At 38.4% G+C, this 18397-nt stretch overlaps 1 protein-coding gene across 6 annotated transcripts in view; it reads left to right on the forward strand.

Annotated features, from left to right (window-relative positions):
* mindy2 (MINDY lysine 48 deubiquitinase 2) overlaps nt 1-18397 on the forward strand; it is a 91969-nt gene that overhangs the window by 900 nt on the left and 72672 nt on the right. For all 6 annotated transcript variants that reach the window (XM_069910295.1, XM_069910290.1, XM_069910291.1 and 3 more), the window contains exons 2-4: nt 616-673; nt 11713-11777; nt 16541-16699. In XM_069910295.1, coding sequence (XP_069766396.1) covers nt 616-673; nt 11713-11777; nt 16541-16699 — 282 coding nt within the window. The remainder of the gene's footprint in view (nt 1-615; nt 674-11712; nt 11778-16540; nt 16700-18397) is intronic.

Here is an 18397-nt window from a genome sequence, read left to right on the forward strand (position 1 = left end):
CATAGTTCTGTTTTAAAATTCAGATCTTCTTATTCAAACGCCTGTATGTCCTTGCTCATTATTGTGTAAAAAACACAATGCTGGAGAAATTCAGCAGGTCAAATAGCAAAAATAAAGATCTATAACCAACATTTTGGGTTTGAACCTTTCATCAAGGTACGAGCTAAATGCAGGCTGATACATAACCAATGTTTCAGCTTTGAGCCCTTCATCAAGGTACGAGCTAAATGTAGACAGGAACTGAGCACCTGCCTACATTTTGCTGATACCTTGATGAAGGGCTCGAGCCCAAAACGCTGGTTATGTATCTGTCTTTGCTGCATTAAGTATACCATTTGACCACTGAGTTTCTCCAGCATTGTGTTTTAACTTGAACCATGGTGTCAGCAGACGCTTGTTTTATTTCTTACTATGAGTTCTCCAGAATTTAATTTAATTTTGGAGACATAAGGAATGCTTACTAGTGGTGGGTAAAGAAAGTGGGCAGTGTCCTAACTACAAGAGTTGAAGGACCATTGTTCTGAAATTTCATCTTTTAAGATGCTCTTGATGTGGTTATTTGTGATTCCTGTTGGATGTTTTGCTGTGGTTACCAATATTTTTTTTAAATTGTAGATCAAACTACCACCAATGATTGAAATTATAACAGCAGAGCAGTTAATGGAGTACTTGGGTAAGATTTTTTTTTCTTTTTGTTGAACTCAAGGTCAATATTAACTCATTTGAAATGGCACGTCATCATGTAAACCCCAATGTGAAATCTTCTTTAATTGTTTATTAGAAATTTTTCGGTTCTTTTGTTTTAATTGAAAAGCTGAAACAGTCCACAGTATTTAGTGTGCTTAAAATATTTTGCTACAATTTTGAGTTGCTTCGGTTGAACTGTAAAAATGTTCTTCATGACGTGCATAGGAACTTTCTCATGGTAGTATCCTTGGCTGAAGTATCCCCTACTACTCCATCAATAACCTTTCTCTGCCATAGAATCAGAAGTCGGAGTGTTTGTGAATGCACAATATTCTTTAGCTGTGCCTCAACTCATTGGCAAGAATATATGGGTCAGCACAGCACTGAGGCCTGAATGGCTTGCACTCTGTTGTAGTTTTCTATTTCTTTAATAATGCCCATTCCCAGCAACAAAAGAGTCTGGGCAGCATGATGGTGGGAAAAAGTTTGGAGGGTTTAAGAAATAATGAGTCTGGAGACTGGTTTATTGACAAACAGTGAAATTGGGGAAAATTTGCAACCGGGAATTCACTCACACACAGACACTTGCACGATTCGGGAGCAACTAAATCGATAATTGCTAATCCTGAGGGATCACTATTATTAGCTACTCCTGAATAGTAGACTGAGAATAAACTAGCAGTACTTGCCATCCCTCACTCAGTAGCAGGCATGGTACCCCAATTGACTACAATGCATGACTAACTGTAAGCAACGACCAAGTCATGATAGTCTTACTTATGTGCCACAGTAGCCTGCGCCCTTTACCGGCACACATCTTAAAACTAGTTCTCCAGCATCACACAATGCTTGCAGTGTGGAGTTAGGGTTCCTTTCTGGTGAGAAAGGAAGAATTGCTTCAAGTGATGGCCTTTACACTGAAGCTGGCTGGGGGTGCTGGCTCAGGTGTAATCATGTGATGCAAGGTATCAAGGAGAACTAGTTACGAGGTGTGACCTTGTCAGTGGGTGGATCTGACCTTGCCTCCGGGTAATAGGCAGTATCTGAACTTGAGCTGGTCTGTTTCTTGTATGACTTGGGCTGACCCAAAGTTCAAATTTATTGACAGAATTCATACATGACCCCCCATACAACCCTGAGATTCTTTTTCATGTGGATGAGGCATGAAAGCAAGCCAAGAATTTTTACTTATCGCTAGTGTAAACTGTACTTGAGAAATCAATGTATACAAAAGAGAAATGTAAACTGCAAATACAGAAAAAATATATATTCAGTAATAAATAATATGAAAAGTAAGAGACCTAAATGAGTGTTGTCTAGGAGTCTGATGGTTCAGGGGTACCCACTGTTCCAAGCTGTATGAGTCTTGTGGCACCTGTACCTTTTTCCTGATGCACCAGTAGGAACAGCGCATGTCCTGCAAGATGCTGCTCTCTGACAGCAACGGTCCATGTAGATTTTCTTGATGGTGCAGAAAGTTTTGCCTGTTATGTACTGGGTTGTGTCTTTTGGAGGGCTTTCTGCTCAGAGGTACTGTATATTGGTGGCCCATGCCAGGCTGTGATGCACCTGGTCCATTATGTACCAGTAGGTGTTTGCAATGTCATACCAAACTTCTGTAAACTCCTGAGGAAGGAGAGGTGCTGATGTGTTTTCTTCACGATGACATGAGTATGTTAGACCCAGGAAAGATCCTCCAAAATAATGTCTCCTAGGAATTTAAATTTGCTCACCCTCTCCATATCTAATCCCTCAATGATCACTGGATTGTGCACCTCTGGTTTTCCCTTCCCAAAGTTGACAATGAGCTCCTTGGTTTTGGTGATGTTGAGTGGCAAGTTAGGGTTAGTAGAACATTCAGCCACATTTTCATTTTCCCTCCAGTATGCTGACTCATCGCCCCTTGCTCTACAGTCCACCTCAGTAAATGATGGTGTTCTCATATTGAGCCATGCAGTCGTAGGTTTAAACCAAGTAGGGGGCTCAGTCCACAGCCCTGCTGTGATCTGATGCTGATGAAGATTGTGGAGATTTTCTTGCCAATCTGCACTGATTGGGGTCTGGAGGTGAGTAAATCCATTTCTAACAGGAGAGAATTAAACAATTTCCTTTTCTGCTCAGTGGCATTGCCGTCATTGAAGCTTCCTGATATCTTGGAAGTTAACATCAAATAGAAACTTGTTTGCAATAGACACATACAGTATTATGGTGACTAGACAGATAATAGATGTTCAGTGGTGAGTGGTTTGTCTAAATTTGTCTACAACCTATAATGTCCAAGTTGAGTGCAATGAATACTTTCAATGCACATAGTTTAACAGTACTTTAAGTCCAACTTGAAATGTTAGAGGATGCTTCTTCACTCAAGAGAGTGGTGGCAGAATGGAATGATCTTCCAGAAGAGATAGTTGCGGCAGGGTCCTTTCTGTCATTGAAGAGGAGGTTGGATGTGTACATGGATATGAGGGGGGTTGGAGAATATGGGTGGAGTGTGGGAGGAGGAAACTAGTGGAGTGGTTCATGTTAACCGGCATGGACTCGAAAGGCCAATATGGCCTGTTTCCTTGCTGTAAAGTGTCATATGGTTAAGTGTCAATATCTTAATGTGAAAGCAGATAGTGAAGAACTTGTTTTTAGGAAATTGCAGAGAAGACCAAGATGGCAGTAGCTTTGGATTCTGCAAAGGCCTTGATACAATTGGTCAGAAAGTTTGGCAGAGGGTGCAGGATTCCTTGTAAAATGAACATTATCAAAGCCATTTGCCACACCTTGGATCAAGCCCAATTTGTTTAATTATTTGGAATTATCTCATTTCCATGAAGTCAAGTGGTTCTCTGTAATGTAAGCAATGAAATCATCAATAGCAGATCACTTCAACATTGCATGTTGGTCAAGGGTAAATAGTTCCACAATCCATTACCACTAAGATTTAGACCATGAATTAGAATCTTATTTATTTTGTAATAGATCTTTTCAAGATTATCCTGAAGATTTCCTGAGCACTTCAAGCATCTATTTCCTGCCTTAAAATAGTGATAACTGCACAGAAACCCTGAACGCTTTTGAAGGCTAGATTACAGTACATTTTCCAGAATGCTTTCGAAGGCTAGATTACAGTACATTTTCCTGAACGCTTTCGAAGGCTAGATTACAGTACATTTTCCTGAACGCTTTCGAAGGCTAGATTACAGTACATTTTCCTGAACGCTTTCGAAGGCTAGATTAGAGTACATTTTCCTGAACGCTTTCGAAGGCTAGATTAGAGTACATTTTCCTGAACACTTTCGAAGGCTAGATTAGAGTACATTTTCCTGAACACTTTCGAAGGCTAGATTACAGAACATTTTCCTGAACGCTTTTGAAGGCTAGATTACAGTACATTTTCCTGAACGCTTTTGAAGGCTAGATTACAGTACATTTTCCTGAACGCTTTCGAAGGCTAGATTACAGTACATTTTCCTGAACGCTTTTGAAGGCTAGATTACAGTACATTTTCCTGAACACTTTTGAAGGTTAGATTACGGAACATTTTCCTGAACGCTTTCGAAGGCTAGATTACAGTACATTTTCCTGAATGCTTTCGAAGGCTAGATTGCAGTACATTTTCCTGAACGCTTTCGAAGGCTAGATTGCAGTACATTTTCCTGAACGCTTTCAAAGGCTAGATTGCAGTACATTTTCCTGAACGCTTTCGAAGGCTAGATTACAGTACATTTTCCTGAACGCTTTCGAAGGCTAGATTAGAGTACATTTTCCTGAACACTTTTGAAGGCTAGATTACAGAACATTTTCCTGAACGCTTTCGAAGGCTAGATTACAGTATGTTTTCCTGAACGCTTTCGAAGGCTAGATTAGAGTACATTTGCCTGAACACTTTCGAAGGCTAGATTACAGAACATTTTCCTGAACGCTTTTGAAGGCTAGATTACAGAACATTTTCCTGAACGTTTTCGAAGGCTAGATTACAGTACATTTTCCTGAACGCTTTTGAAGGCTAGATTACAGTACATTTTCCTGAACGCTTTCGAAGGCTAGATTGCAGTACATTTTCCTGAATGCTTTCGAAGGCTAGATTGCAGTACATTTTCCTGAATGCTTTCGAAGGCTAGATTGCAGTACATTTTCCTGAACGCTTTCGAAGGCTAGATTGCAGTACATTTTCCTGAACGCTTTCGAAGTCTAGATTAGAGTACATTTTCCTGAACACTTTTGAAGGCTAGATTACAGAACATTTTCCTGAACGCTTTCGAAGGCTAGATTACAGTATGTTTTCCTGAACGCTTTCGAAGGCTAGATTAGAGTACATTTGCCTGAACACTTTCGAAGGCTAGATTACAGAACATTTTCCTGAACGCTTTTGAAGGCTAGATTACAGAACATTTTCCTGAACGTTTTCGAAGGCTGGATTACAGTACATTTTCCTGAACGCTTTTGAAGGCTAGATTACAGTACATTTTCCTGAACACTTTTGAAGGTTAGATTACGGAACATTTTCCTGAACGCTTTCGAAGGCTAGATTACAGTACATTTTCCTGAATGCTTTCGAAGGCTAGATTAGAGTACATTTCTTTTTGCATTTATCTTGAGAAATCTGTAAATGTGATTTCTCACAAGATTTGCGCAGTTCAAAACACTTAGAAATAATAGTGAATAATCAGTGACCCTCCCTTCCTCATTCACTGTGTGTATTTTCTGTAGAGATCCTCCGCCATATTAAATGAGCATTTTTTAAATATTTGCATAGTTGTGCTTGAAATGTGCTTGCAGATTCAGTAGATTATTTTTATGGGTGTTAAAATTTAGTTTTTAAAGTATAAACTTTAAAAAAAAATGTTTAGACATACAGCACAGTTAATAGAGCATTTTGGCCCTCAAGTCCATGCTGTCCAATTTATACCCAATTAACCTCCACCTCCGGTACATTTTGAATGGTGGGCGGAAACCGAAGCCCCCAGGGAAAACCCGTGCAGACGTGGGAAAAAGGTACAAATGTGGGATTCAAACGCAGGTCCTGATTGTTGGTGCTGTAAGTTGTGGAAATGACCAAAGTCATAGGAGCAGAGAGTAGGCTATCTGGCCTGCTAAGGCTGCTCTATAATATGTCAGATCGGGCCTGATCTGACCCTGAACTCAACTCCATTTACCTCACAACCCTGAATTCCCCAACTATTCAAAAGTATATCTATGACTTAAATTTCTCCACTGCTTCATTGGTCAAACCATTCCTCTGGCTCACAACTTTTGTGCGAGAAGTAGGTCCTCTTTTTCTGACAAATCTATTTCTTTTCTACCTTGAGGTCATGTCCTCAAGTTCCAGTCTCACCTCCCAGCCTTACAACACCTAATAGCCTGAATTTGCCTGACCTCAAGAAGCTAAGCAGGCTCAGTACTTGGAGGGGGAAAATACCAGGTGCTACAGGTTTCTGTGAGGGGCGCTGAACAAAGTGGTGACTTTGGTAGACAAAAGTTAAAGAATTTCATGTATATTACATTCTAAAAGTAGTATACGTGACAATAATAAAGCCTTTCACTTTCCTGCTTGTGTCCTGTGTATTCCTTTCGTAATTTTATTTCTATGAGATCCCCTCCTCATCCTTTTAAAATCTAATTTTAAGCTCCAGGCAACTCAATCTCTCTTCATCAATGAATCCCCTAATTTCTAGAATCAACCTGATGACTTTCCTATGCAGAGCCAGTGAAAGAGAGTCTTTCTATCTTCACAAAGCTGTTAGGAAAGGGGGAATGTTACTTCCAAATTTACTTTTATTATTATAATTTGATAAATTACCAAGTTGCCCTTTTTGGGCAGAAATGGAACTGAATTTTTTTAAGAAATCATCTGTTGGAAATTTTAGGTTCTGCTTTACCTTTTTCATTTTCTAAATTGACACAGAATCCGATTATGAGAATTCAATTATGGGCTCAAATTAGGAAATTTTTTGGTTATAATAATTTTTCTCTGGCTAGTTCTATTATAGATTTATCTGCCTTCATTATTAGATGAAGGCTTTAAGGAATGGAACAGATTTGGTACTTAAAAATTTCAAAGATTTATTTATTTGAAATAACTTGGCTTCTTTTGAACAATTGTCTGTTAAATTCAAACTTGCTAATAGACTTTTTTAGATATTTGCAAGTTAGGAATGAGACACTTTTCCTTGAATCGCAGATTCAAATGTTCTGGATTTACTTTTTGATTTACAATTTGTTCATAGTGGATGGATATCATGTATTTATAGTGATCTGTTGGATATAAGATTAGCCCCAATGGCTAAGATTAAAAATGATTGGGGGAACGTGATCTTAATATAACTTTTTCAGATGAGGATTGATCAATGAATCTTCATTTTGCGCTAGACACTGTTTATTACAATTCAAGATCATACCTAGAATGTGCACGTCTAAACTTAAATTATCCCGTTTCTATGTGGATGTTGATCCATTTTGTGAAAAGTGTAGAATTTTTGAAGCCTCACTGATTCATATGCTTTGGGAATGTCATAAATTACAAAGTTATTAGAATATTTTTAATTTTTTATCAATGATTTTTTTAAAAGATTAAATTAGATTCTTGCCCTTTAACTGCACTGTTTGGTTTTTCACGGGAACCAGATACATTTTTATTGGCATCTCAAGAGAAAGTTATGGCTTTTAAAACGTTGATAGCTGAATGGGCAGTTTTAATGAAATGAAAAGATGAACTCTCACATACACAGTGGCTGCAAGATGTAATGTCATATTTAAGCTTGGCGTAAATTAGGCATAACATTAAAGATAGTTTCAGTTTGATGAGATTTGGGGCCCATTTATTGAATATTATCATAATTATCAGTTTAAGATGATTTGGCTGGTCTAGTGCTGACCTGTCCATCTTCTGGAGGTCACGACTTGATCCATTTTTGTATTCTTTTTGTAACCTTGATTGGAGGGAGGGGGTAGATTAGTATTTTAGGTTTTCTTTTAGATAAGTGGATTTGTTGGTTTAATTATAATCCTGTATAATATCCCTTTATTTTAGATCTTATGTGATTTGTTGAATAGTATTTAATTGATTTAATGCATAATTACTTTAACAGACTATCACAATTAATATTATGAGATGGAATTTAAAATATTGCACACTATTTAATTTTGTTATGAATATGTTATTTTGCCTTGCTTTTTAATATTTTGTATATGGATTATTATGTCAAACTCGATAAAAAAAATATTTTGAAAAGGAAAGAAAGTCTCTATGCTCTGAAGTTGAACCTCGAGCAGGGACAACATTCTTTCTGCCTCTAATTTGCTGTACCTGTGAGCTAATTTTTTTTGTGATTCTTGTACAGGCATTCCCAGGTGTCTCTGCACAACAGCATGCTGCAATTTTTCACTATTTAGTTTGTAACTTTAAATTCTTGAAATATTAATCTTCATTTAGGGTACTTTAAATACATTTTATTAACTGAATTACTACAACAAAAGATGATGTGGGTGTTTGACGCACTTTTTGATCCATCGTGTGCATTGATGATTTATACAGAGTTTCAAAGTACCAGAAACTCTTCTGTCACAAATGAGAAGGTGGGATAACCTTAGCATATTGGGTTGCAGATTTATCAGCACGGACCACCCATGGCTTTTTGAACACGGAACAGGGATTTTGCTTTTAGCTTAAGTAAAAACACGATGCTGAAGAAACTCAGGTGGTCAAACAATGTACTTTACGTAGCAAAGATAAAAATACATAATCAACGTTTTGGGCTTGAGCCCTTCGTCAAGCCATGAGCAAAATGTAGGGAGGTGCCCAAAGTTGCAATGTTGGCTATATATCTTTGCTACATAAAGTGCACTGTTTGACCAAACAGAATCGTAGAATTTTCTTGCACTCATCTATTTTAACCATGCATTACCAGGTACAGTATTTTTTCATCGCTTTCCAGCACAAAATAATTATGTGCCTTCCAGACTAGAATTGGGCTGTCATTTGGAGAATGAAGATATCACATGAAGACTGAATGACTCAATGATCTCTATAATAAATCTGATCACTGATTTTATCCAGGGTCTGAAGCCTATTCTTAAGAGAAAAAAATATATATACATGGATGTACAATGATGTGGATAGGATTGATGTGGGTCTTCTGCACAGCTGCAATGTGCTTGTTCCCTTCCAAAATGAGATTAACCATATAACCATTTACGGAGCGGAAACAGGCCATGTTGGCTTTTCGAGTCCACACCGGTTCACTGATTAGTCTGTCCATTTAGGTATACAGGTATACCCCACTTTATGAAGGTGGAGCGTTCCTTAAAAACCGTTCGTAAACTGAAAATTCATAAAGTGAAGACCCATTGGCTACTTTTAATTTTCGTAAAAGCAAAAACCCATTATAATTTCTTTGTAAAAGCAAACACTGTTTTTTTTGCCTAAGTGAATTTTTGTAAAGTGAGTATTTCATAAAGCAGGGTTCATGAGGGGCTGAGAAAGGGTGGACAACCAGCTCCTTTTTCCCGGGGTGACAATAGCAAATACCAGATGACATCTATATGAGTGGAAGAAAGTTTAGTGGAGATGTCAAAGGTAGTTTTTTTTTACATAGAATAATGAATGCTTGGAATGCTTTGCTGGAGGTGGTGGTAGAGGCTCATACAATAGGGACATTCAAAAGACTCGAAGAGAGGCACATGGATGTGATTTAGAGAAAAATTAGATTGTTATGGAGAAGGCTTCCATTGGGTCAGCACAACATTGTGGGCTGAAGGGCTATACTGTGATATTCTGTGCTGTATTTCAAATATGACCTAGAAACTAAACTTGCTCTACTTTTGCAAATATTGGAACTTCATCATAACTTACTGTACATGAGCCCTTCCTGTATTTTGTTTCCGTAGGATGAAGGCTTGTTGAAGATAAAGTGCAGAGGAAATTTGCTTGCAAAATTTGATCTTTATTTTAATTTATTCCAACATAAACATTATATTTCTCAGCAGTAGAAGCACAATCCTTTGTTAATAAAATGCAAAGAACTGACACGGTCAGTTTTGGTAATGTGTATGTGGTCAAAATGTCACATTCTGTAGTAGTATGTGAAGTTGTATATTTGGGATTTTTTATGTATATTTGCAGAAAATTGATTAAAACCAAGTTCGAGTAACAGATGAAAATGAGCCAGTCAGTAATTCACAATTAAAATATAAAATTTGTGATATTTATGTGCAACGAAGGCTGTCAAACAATACAAATCAACGAGCATGTAAGTGGACCCTTTGGCCCATCTAGTTGGTGCTGATCAACTTATCTTCCCAAGCCATTTCGGGTACTAACTCTACTCTGGAGCAAAAACAGTCACTGTTCATGTTCCCGATAAACGTTCTCTCTTTCGTATTTAAAAAAAAAATTGTACTGTCGTGTGAGAAAACTACTTGAGGATTTTGGTTATTTTAAAACGAATAAATATCCATCGTCGACTTATTGCAATTCTGGCTTGAATTCAAGGTTCAGAATTTCCCTTGCACATGTAGAATGTGCGTGAAGGTGGTATTGACATGTAAAGATGATTAATTAGCTGAAGGCTGAGAATGGAGCAAAAGGCCCATTGGAGAAACTGTTCAAAGTTGGGGGATAAAAACATGATTTAAATTGGTTTAACAGATGACTCAAGTTTTTTTTTCAAATGTTATATTTTTGAGTGAGTCGGATGTTTGGGAATTCAATTGACCTTGTGCATATTGCTATTGGTTGAGCCCAAATTGACGATCAAACAATTAACAAGGTATTTGAAAGCATTCCTTTCATGCAATTTGTGGAGGTTTCCCTGACTTAATAATACCTTCCTCTTTTTCAATATTGTTTGAAATTGATCCTCTGCTGTCCAATTTAAGTTTACTTAACTGGGGTGCATTTGGGTAATAGCACAAACTAATGACATTGCAGCTTGATGAATATAGAAGGACTAAATTACAGAGAGAGATGGCAGCATTTAAAAGCCCAATTTTCTATCAGCCATCTACTTTGTTCTGCATTAGTTTTCATCTGGGGCTTGATGCAGCATGTTAGAGTCCCCAATTGATTTAAATACAGGATGATTCGCTGGAGTATATCATGGAAACTGCTGGTTTGACAAATCCAACAAGCATTTATTCTTAAGTGTTGAATTAAATCCCAAACTGGAAAATACAGGGCCATCTCTGGCTTGCAATTTTACAGATGTCCTAAGATTTTGTCCTCGAGTAGAAAATACTTCATAATCATTCTATGGTAGCCATACTTCCACAGTATTGTCATGAATGCCAAATCAAATTCTAATCAAAGGTACATGAGACTGATGTGCAACAGTTGCTAAAAGTGGAGAGAAAGAGGAAGATAGCTTTACTTTTTGCAGAGACGAATGGTTGTACTTTCATACTTTTGAACATAATATTATGGGAGCTTGTTCACATGGGTGCTTGAGTATCAGGAGTTCATAACTCAGGGACACTCTGTGATAGAGAACTGCAGTATGTATTAAAAAAAATTGTATTCCTTGTCTCCCCAAATAGTGAGAAATTTTCACTGACTCTCCCTTTTGGCTATTTATGCAGTACATTGAACAATTCTAATCATGATTTTGGAGTTCTTTTGTCTGCTTTTATTTTGTGCAACTGCACTGTGGTATTGCAATTTGGTCTTTGGTTGTTTTGTCAAGATGAGGTATTAAATACACTTTTCCAAGAGCTAACAATTTACTTTGGTAATATTTCTTCACAGCCTCGGATATTTTTGATTCGGAGATCATTTCTGGGGCATTGAATTGTTAAAGGCGACGTGGGGAGCTTTTATGATTTTTGTGTGTCATTCCAGTCTCTTGTGCTTTATGAAGCCATTGATTTCATCCTCGTATGGTTATTTATTATTGATGTTTGATTTAAATTATTGATCTAAGGGTAGAGTTCAAGTATTATAGGTAGAAATGTTTGTGCACTGATCCTAAATGATCTAAAAGTTTAGAGTGGTTTATTAGTGAATATTTAAGATCTTGTGTATTTTTTGCTTCTTTTCCACAGGTGATTATATTCTTGATGCAAAGCCAAAAGAAATCACAGATGCTCAGAGACTGAACTATGAGCAGGTATGGATGGATCTGTTGGTTATGTGCCTTGTGTGGATAATCATAAGGGGAAAAGATAGTAAGTAATCCTAATGCTATAGTATTTTAGAAGAACACTACAGAGAAGAGGTGGAAAATCTCATGAAATGGTGTGAGAATAACAACCTGAGTCTCGATGTGGACAAGACGGAGGAGGACCAGGAGCAACAACCCTCTACTACATATCAGCATTTCTGCAGTAGAGAGAGTGGAGAGGACCAAGTTCCTTGGAGTTCACTTAACTTATGGACATGCAACATCTCCTCACTTATCAGGAAGGGGCAACGGTGACTGCACTTACCGAGAAGACTGAAGCGGGCAAGGACACCGGCCACCATGATGGCAACCTTCTATCGAGAGCATCCTGGCTGGCCGTATCGCAGTGTGGTACATTTGCTGCAGAGAAATAGATTGGAGGTCAATCCATAAGACCACAAGAGTGACAGAGGGGATCACTACAGTCTCCCTCCATCTCTTCTCTCCACCCCCCCACCCCCCCATCCATGCGATCTACCGGAATCATTGTCTGAAGAGGGCACCCAAAATTACTGAGGACCCCTTCCATTCTGCACACAGCATCTTTCAGCTGCTCCTGTCGTGAAAGAGATACAAGAGTATCAGAGCCAGCGCCACCAGGCTGAGGAACCGCTTCTTCCCATGGTCCTGCATGTATTGTTTGTATGTATGTTGTGTCTGCATGTTTTGCACCGAGGATGGGTGAACACCATTTCACTGGGTTGTACTTGTACAATCAGATGACAATAAAGACTATTTTTCATGTGAATTTCAACATGCTCTCAAAGGAACAAGAATAATAAGGGTTTATATTGGCTACAATTTTACTGTTGAGTATTAAGGCAACACAATAATTTTAATTTGGACAAATTGAATTAAAAAATATATATAATCAATTGGTGCATTTGTGTAATTGTCAGAGGATGGACGTGCTTTAATGCATTTGAACATCAAACTCCTTGGAAATTAGCTGAAGGGTGAGAATAGAGCAAAAGGCCCCATGGAAAGATGTTCATGTAAGTGTTGGAAAATAGAAGGGCTGAGTTTATTTTGTGGATTGCTCCACTGTTTTAATATTACTTTTGGAGTTTTTGACAATCAATTTACTGCTTAAAGCACCAAAGCTCTCACTTAAGAACTGAATTGTACTCTTCTTTGGCTTGGCTTCGCGGACTAAGATTTATGGAGGGGGTAAAAAGTCCACGTCAGCTGCAGGCTCGTTTGTGGCTGACAAGTCCGATGCGGGACAGGCAGACACGGTTGCAGGGGAAAATTGGTGGGTTGGGGTTGGGTGTTGGGTTTTTCCTCCTTTGCCTTTTGTCAGTGAGGTGGGCTCTGCGGTCTTCTTCAAAGGAGGTTGCTGCCCGCCAAACTGTGAGGCGCCAAGATGCACGGTTTGAGGCGTTATCAGCCCACTGGCGGTGGTCAATGGGGCAGGCACCAAGAGATTTCTTTAGGCAGTCCTTGTACCTTTTCTTTGGTGCACCTCTGTCACGGTGGCCAGTGGAGAGCTCGCCCTATAACACGATCTTGGGAAGGCGATGGTCCTCCATTCTGGAGACGTGACCCATCCAGCGCAGCTGGATCTTCAGCAGCGTGGACTCGATGCTGTCGACCTCTGCCATCTCGAGTACTTCGACGTTAGGGATGAAAGCGCTCCAATGGATGTTGAGGATGGAGCGGAGACAACGCTGGTGGAAGCGTTCTAGGAGCCGTAGGTGGTGCCGGTAGAGGACCCATGATTCGGAGCCGAACAGGAGTGTGGGTATGACAACGGCTCTGTATACGCTTATCTTTGTGAGGTTTTTCAGTTGGTTGTTTTTCCAGACTCTTTTGTGTAGTCTTCCAAAGGCGCTATTTGCCTTGGCGAGTCTGTTGTCTATCTCATTGTCGATCCTTGCATCTGATGAAATGGTGCAGCCGAGATAGGTAAACTGGTTGACCGTTTTGAGTTTTGTGTGCCCGATGGAGATGTGGGGGGGCTGGTAGTCATGGTGGGGAGCTGGCTGATGGAGGACCTCAGTTTTCTTCAGGCTGACTTCCAGGCCAAACATTTTGGCAGTTTCCGCAAAGCAGGACGTCAAGCGCTGAAGAGCTGGCTCTGAATGGGCAACTAAAGCGGCATCGTCATGTACCTGTGATTCTGGAGGCCTATTGCTTTCGCAGGTTTCCTTCATGTATGGGCTAGAATTATTGCAGTTTATCTTGGCACTGGGAAAGGAAGTGAAATGGGTGTGGAGCAGACTGCTGGGATGGCCACTCCAGCTCATTGTTTTCCTCAGATATCCCTCTTTCAGAGTGGCTTGTTTAGTGCATTCAGCTCACATGTTTATTTAAGCTATTTTAAAACTTAACTATAAATGGGAAGCAGGTGATTAATTTTGTCATGCACTTCACAGGTCTCTGTGCAAAATACAACTTTAATTAGATCAGTTAGCAGGTCTCATGAATTGCTGAGTTCACCTGGAGCTGTGAAAATTTTAAAAGGCCATCGTGTCCACAGCGTTTTGAGAAATAGGTGATTTTAGTTTCACACCACAGAATAAATAGTGGTCACATTTAGATTTGCATGAACATTCTTCCTATCTCATCGCTGTCTTTATCTTGAATGTACAAAATGACTGAACTTTTAGTCATTTGAGTAGCAAACTCCAAATATTTGCTGCCCTCTGAGTGAATGCATTTTCCTCTATCCTGGTTTGAAATGGAGATTAAACAGTGCCCTTTGGTTCAAGACCGTTGGGAAAAATTCTCTTTATCTGGCCTCCAAACCTAAGAATTTTTAAGTTATGTGGCGATTGCCTACTTGATGTCCTTTAAACCCCAATCCCTGCAAATGAATCTTGCCTGTATTTACTTGTACAAGTACATATTTTCTGAGAAAGATTAAAACTATTTGCAATACTCCAGATCTTGTCTCTCCAGGACCCTTGACAATTGTTAAAAGACTTGCTTAGTCCTGCAATCAAACACTTTTATTGTAATGAACACCCTCCTATTCCCTTGCTGCACCTGCACTTTGGCTTTTCAGTGATCATCTCAGTGTCACATTCTCAGTCACCTTCTGAAAGTAGTCCAGCAAGGTGAGTGAAATGTGAATTTTCTCCTCAGGACTCCATGCTGACTCTATCAAATCCTCTGCTTTCTTCCTGTTTTTCTACTACCTAGATTTCCAGCAATTTCCTGCTACTGATGACAAGCTGAAATCTATCAATTGTTCCCAGTTTTCTCTCCCCATTCTTTCTAAAATAGTGGGGTCACATTTGCTACTTGGCAATCCACAGAAATAATTCCAGAATTTATTAAATATTTTTCAAAACTCACTAGATCATTGGGACTTGTCGGTTCTCATGTATCACCCACTTCTCTAGTATAATTTTTTGAATAAACCTCCATTCCTTCAGTTATTGATTCTGTAATACAGTGGCTCTCAACCTCGTTTCACTCGCAGAGCACCTTAAATATTCCTTTACTTAGCCCAGAGCATCTATAACAAACTCCAACCCTTTACCAGACCCCACTGAGATTTTTGTTTAGTTTGTGGATTTTTTTTACAAGAATTCTTTTGTCATCAATTTTGTTTTACTTGTTACATATTACTTGTTTACTTTTATCATCAATATTTGCCTTTGCCCTATTGCCATGGACCACCTATAACAAAGCCTTGGCCACCATTGGTCTGCAGGCCACCTATTTAGAAATACTGAGCTCCCATCTATTGTTCAACTAATGCTGTTCATTTGCAAAAAAAAATCAAAAAGTGAGACAACTAATAATAAAAACCCATTTTATTTTCTGGAAAATGGATCATTGTGTAGTTGGGTGAAATCTGGCTTGACTTTTTCAATGCATAGAAGTTGATATTGGGTCAGTGGCAGCTCTCAGTGCAATCCCATTCCTCCACTTGTTTCCCTGTAACCAATTGTCTCTGATGCCAATCCATTCCTCCCACCCGCCTCCAAATCTACTGCCTGCCACCTCTATAGCGGTATATTACCTTAGCCTATTAATGACCAGCACATCATGAGGATGTGAGAGGAAGGCAGAACACCTAGGGGGAAATCCATTCTGTAACAGGGATAATGGGCAGATATGGTGCAGGTAAAACCAAAGACCAGGATTAAACCTAGTCCCTGGAGCTGTTAGTAGCATGCCTGTCTCATGTCCCTTTCCACAGTTCTTTGATCCATTCATAATTTGAATTACTGTTGCATATTGTAGTAACTTGATGTATATTTTTAAAAAAACAAGGAAATATTTCTGGCAGGAGTAGTGGAGCAGGTTTTGTTCAAGACGATTAAAATGTGGGACAGTTGGAAATGTTGGTAGAAGACACAACTATTGAGAGCATCTGTCCTGTTAATGACTGAATGAAGCACAAAGCCAACAAAGTGGTAGGCAAATTTGAAGGAGGGCGAAGTTCAAAGTGCAGGTAATTTGGATTAGTCAGTTCCACAACGACCCACATGTCAAAGTTGTGTGCATCTATTTTAATGATCTTGGTGTTATCTCATTCCCAGACTTACATGATAGACATTGAATGGTGATGTATAGGTTGAAGATCTTTGCCAGTTAAATAACAAACTGACGCTTGTGTCTAGTGATAAATCCTAGATTGGGCAACGTGCCAATTTCAGTATCGACGTTGAAACATTTTGCCATTGATTTATTTTAACCATTTTACCATGCTGATAAATATTGATGTTATCCTATATTTTTTCTTGAAACAGAACATGAGTGACGCCATGGCCATATTACACAAGCTGCAGACAGGATTGGATGTAAATGTAAAGTTTACTGGTGTAAGAGTATTTGAATATACACCCGAGTGCATTGTATTTGACCTCCTTGATATTGCACTTTACCATGGATGGCTGGTAGACCCCCAGGTGAGAACATCTTGAAGAGATGTAATCTGAAGCATACGTTATACATGCACTGTTGTTACTGCCCACTTTTTTTAAACCATTGTTTCTATTTCCTTTAGCCTGTTGGGTGGATAATGTGAAAACTGAAGTTAACTTGCTGCTTCTGGCCTTGTTTCTGTATGTTGGAGTTTGTTTTGTTCATGTTGCCCTCCTGCAATCTACCAGTCATCTCAACAGATAAAACAAGTTCAGAAGCTCGATGATGATAGTTTGATCTAGATTAGATTAATGTCAATTGAGACAATTTATGTCTTGTTGCCAACTTCATAATTGAAAGTAAACTTGTTCTTAATGACTATTTCTCTAGCACTCTCAAGGTTCTGTATACTTTGCCTAAAAAAATTTATACTTATTAACAGAACCAGAGATATCAATAAAAGAATTACATAAGAAATTGAAGGAATATGGAGAAATATCAGGTATAAGGTCAACACAAATAAAAGTGAAGCGATGCCAATGAGTAACTCGGATTATACAGAACTTAAAAAAGAATCTCCATTTAAATGGCAACACAAACAATCCAATACCTAGGTATCAGGTTAGATAATAACTTAAGCCACTTGTATAAACTAAATTATCAGCCATTAATAAAGAAATTACAGGAAGACTTAGAACATTGGAAAGAATTACTGCTAACATTGATAGGAAGGGTGAACTACATTAAAATGAATGTGTTCCCAAAGATACAATACTTATTTCAAACATTACCAATTCCCTTAACAGAGAAATTCTTTGATGAACTAAAGAGAATAATAAAGAAATTCTTGTGGAAAGGGGGGAAACCGAGGGTAGTGCTAGATAAATTAACAGAGAGGTATAACCAAGGTGGTTTGCAGTTACCAAACTTCAGAAATTATTATAGAGCCGCACAATTCAGGTATTTTATCAGGCAAGGGAAAAACCAGATTGGACTAAGATAGAGCTTGATAAAATAGGGGAGATGTGGGATGAAAAGCTGGTACGATATAAAAGCTCACCAGTACTGCATCATTTACTCAATATATGGAAGAAGATTCACTTAGAAAGGGAAAAAAAAACAAATTACCAAAATCATTATTGATGCAAAATCAGCGAATCCCTTTTACAATAGATAACCTTTCCTTGAGAGAATGGGAGAGAAAGGAATTAAAAGAATAGAAAATTGTTTTTTGGGAAATAATTTATTAACGTTTGAACAGTTGAAGAACAAATATAGAATAACTCATGGTACAATGTTTGCATTCCATCAACTGAAAGCTTATTTAAAGGATAAATTGGGAAACCGACGGAGTTTACCAGAAGGAAGCAGCTTTGAATATGTGATTACAGACACAATGATAATTAAAAGATTTATAACGAACATGTATATTAAGCTGCAAGAGAAGGAAAATGATGAAATAAGCTATAAACCCAAACAAAAGTGGGAAAAGGACTTAAATATAAAGATAAAGAATGAAACATGGGAAAAGTTATGTACAGGAACTATGAAGAATACAATAAACACAAGGTTTCGTATGATGCAAATATAATTGGTTACACAGGTTATATATCACGCCTCAAAAATTAAAAGAATGGGATCCAATAATATCGGATAGGTGTTTTCACTGTAAAAATGAAATGGGAACAACAATACATGCAATTTGGGCATGTACAAAAGTGAAAATGCTTTGGGAAGAACTA

The sequence above is a fragment of the Narcine bancroftii genome, chromosome 14 (genome assembly GCF_036971445.1).
Source record: "Narcine bancroftii isolate sNarBan1 chromosome 14, sNarBan1.hap1, whole genome shotgun sequence".
Taxonomy (NCBI): domain Eukaryota; kingdom Metazoa; phylum Chordata; class Chondrichthyes; order Torpediniformes; family Narcinidae; genus Narcine; species Narcine bancroftii.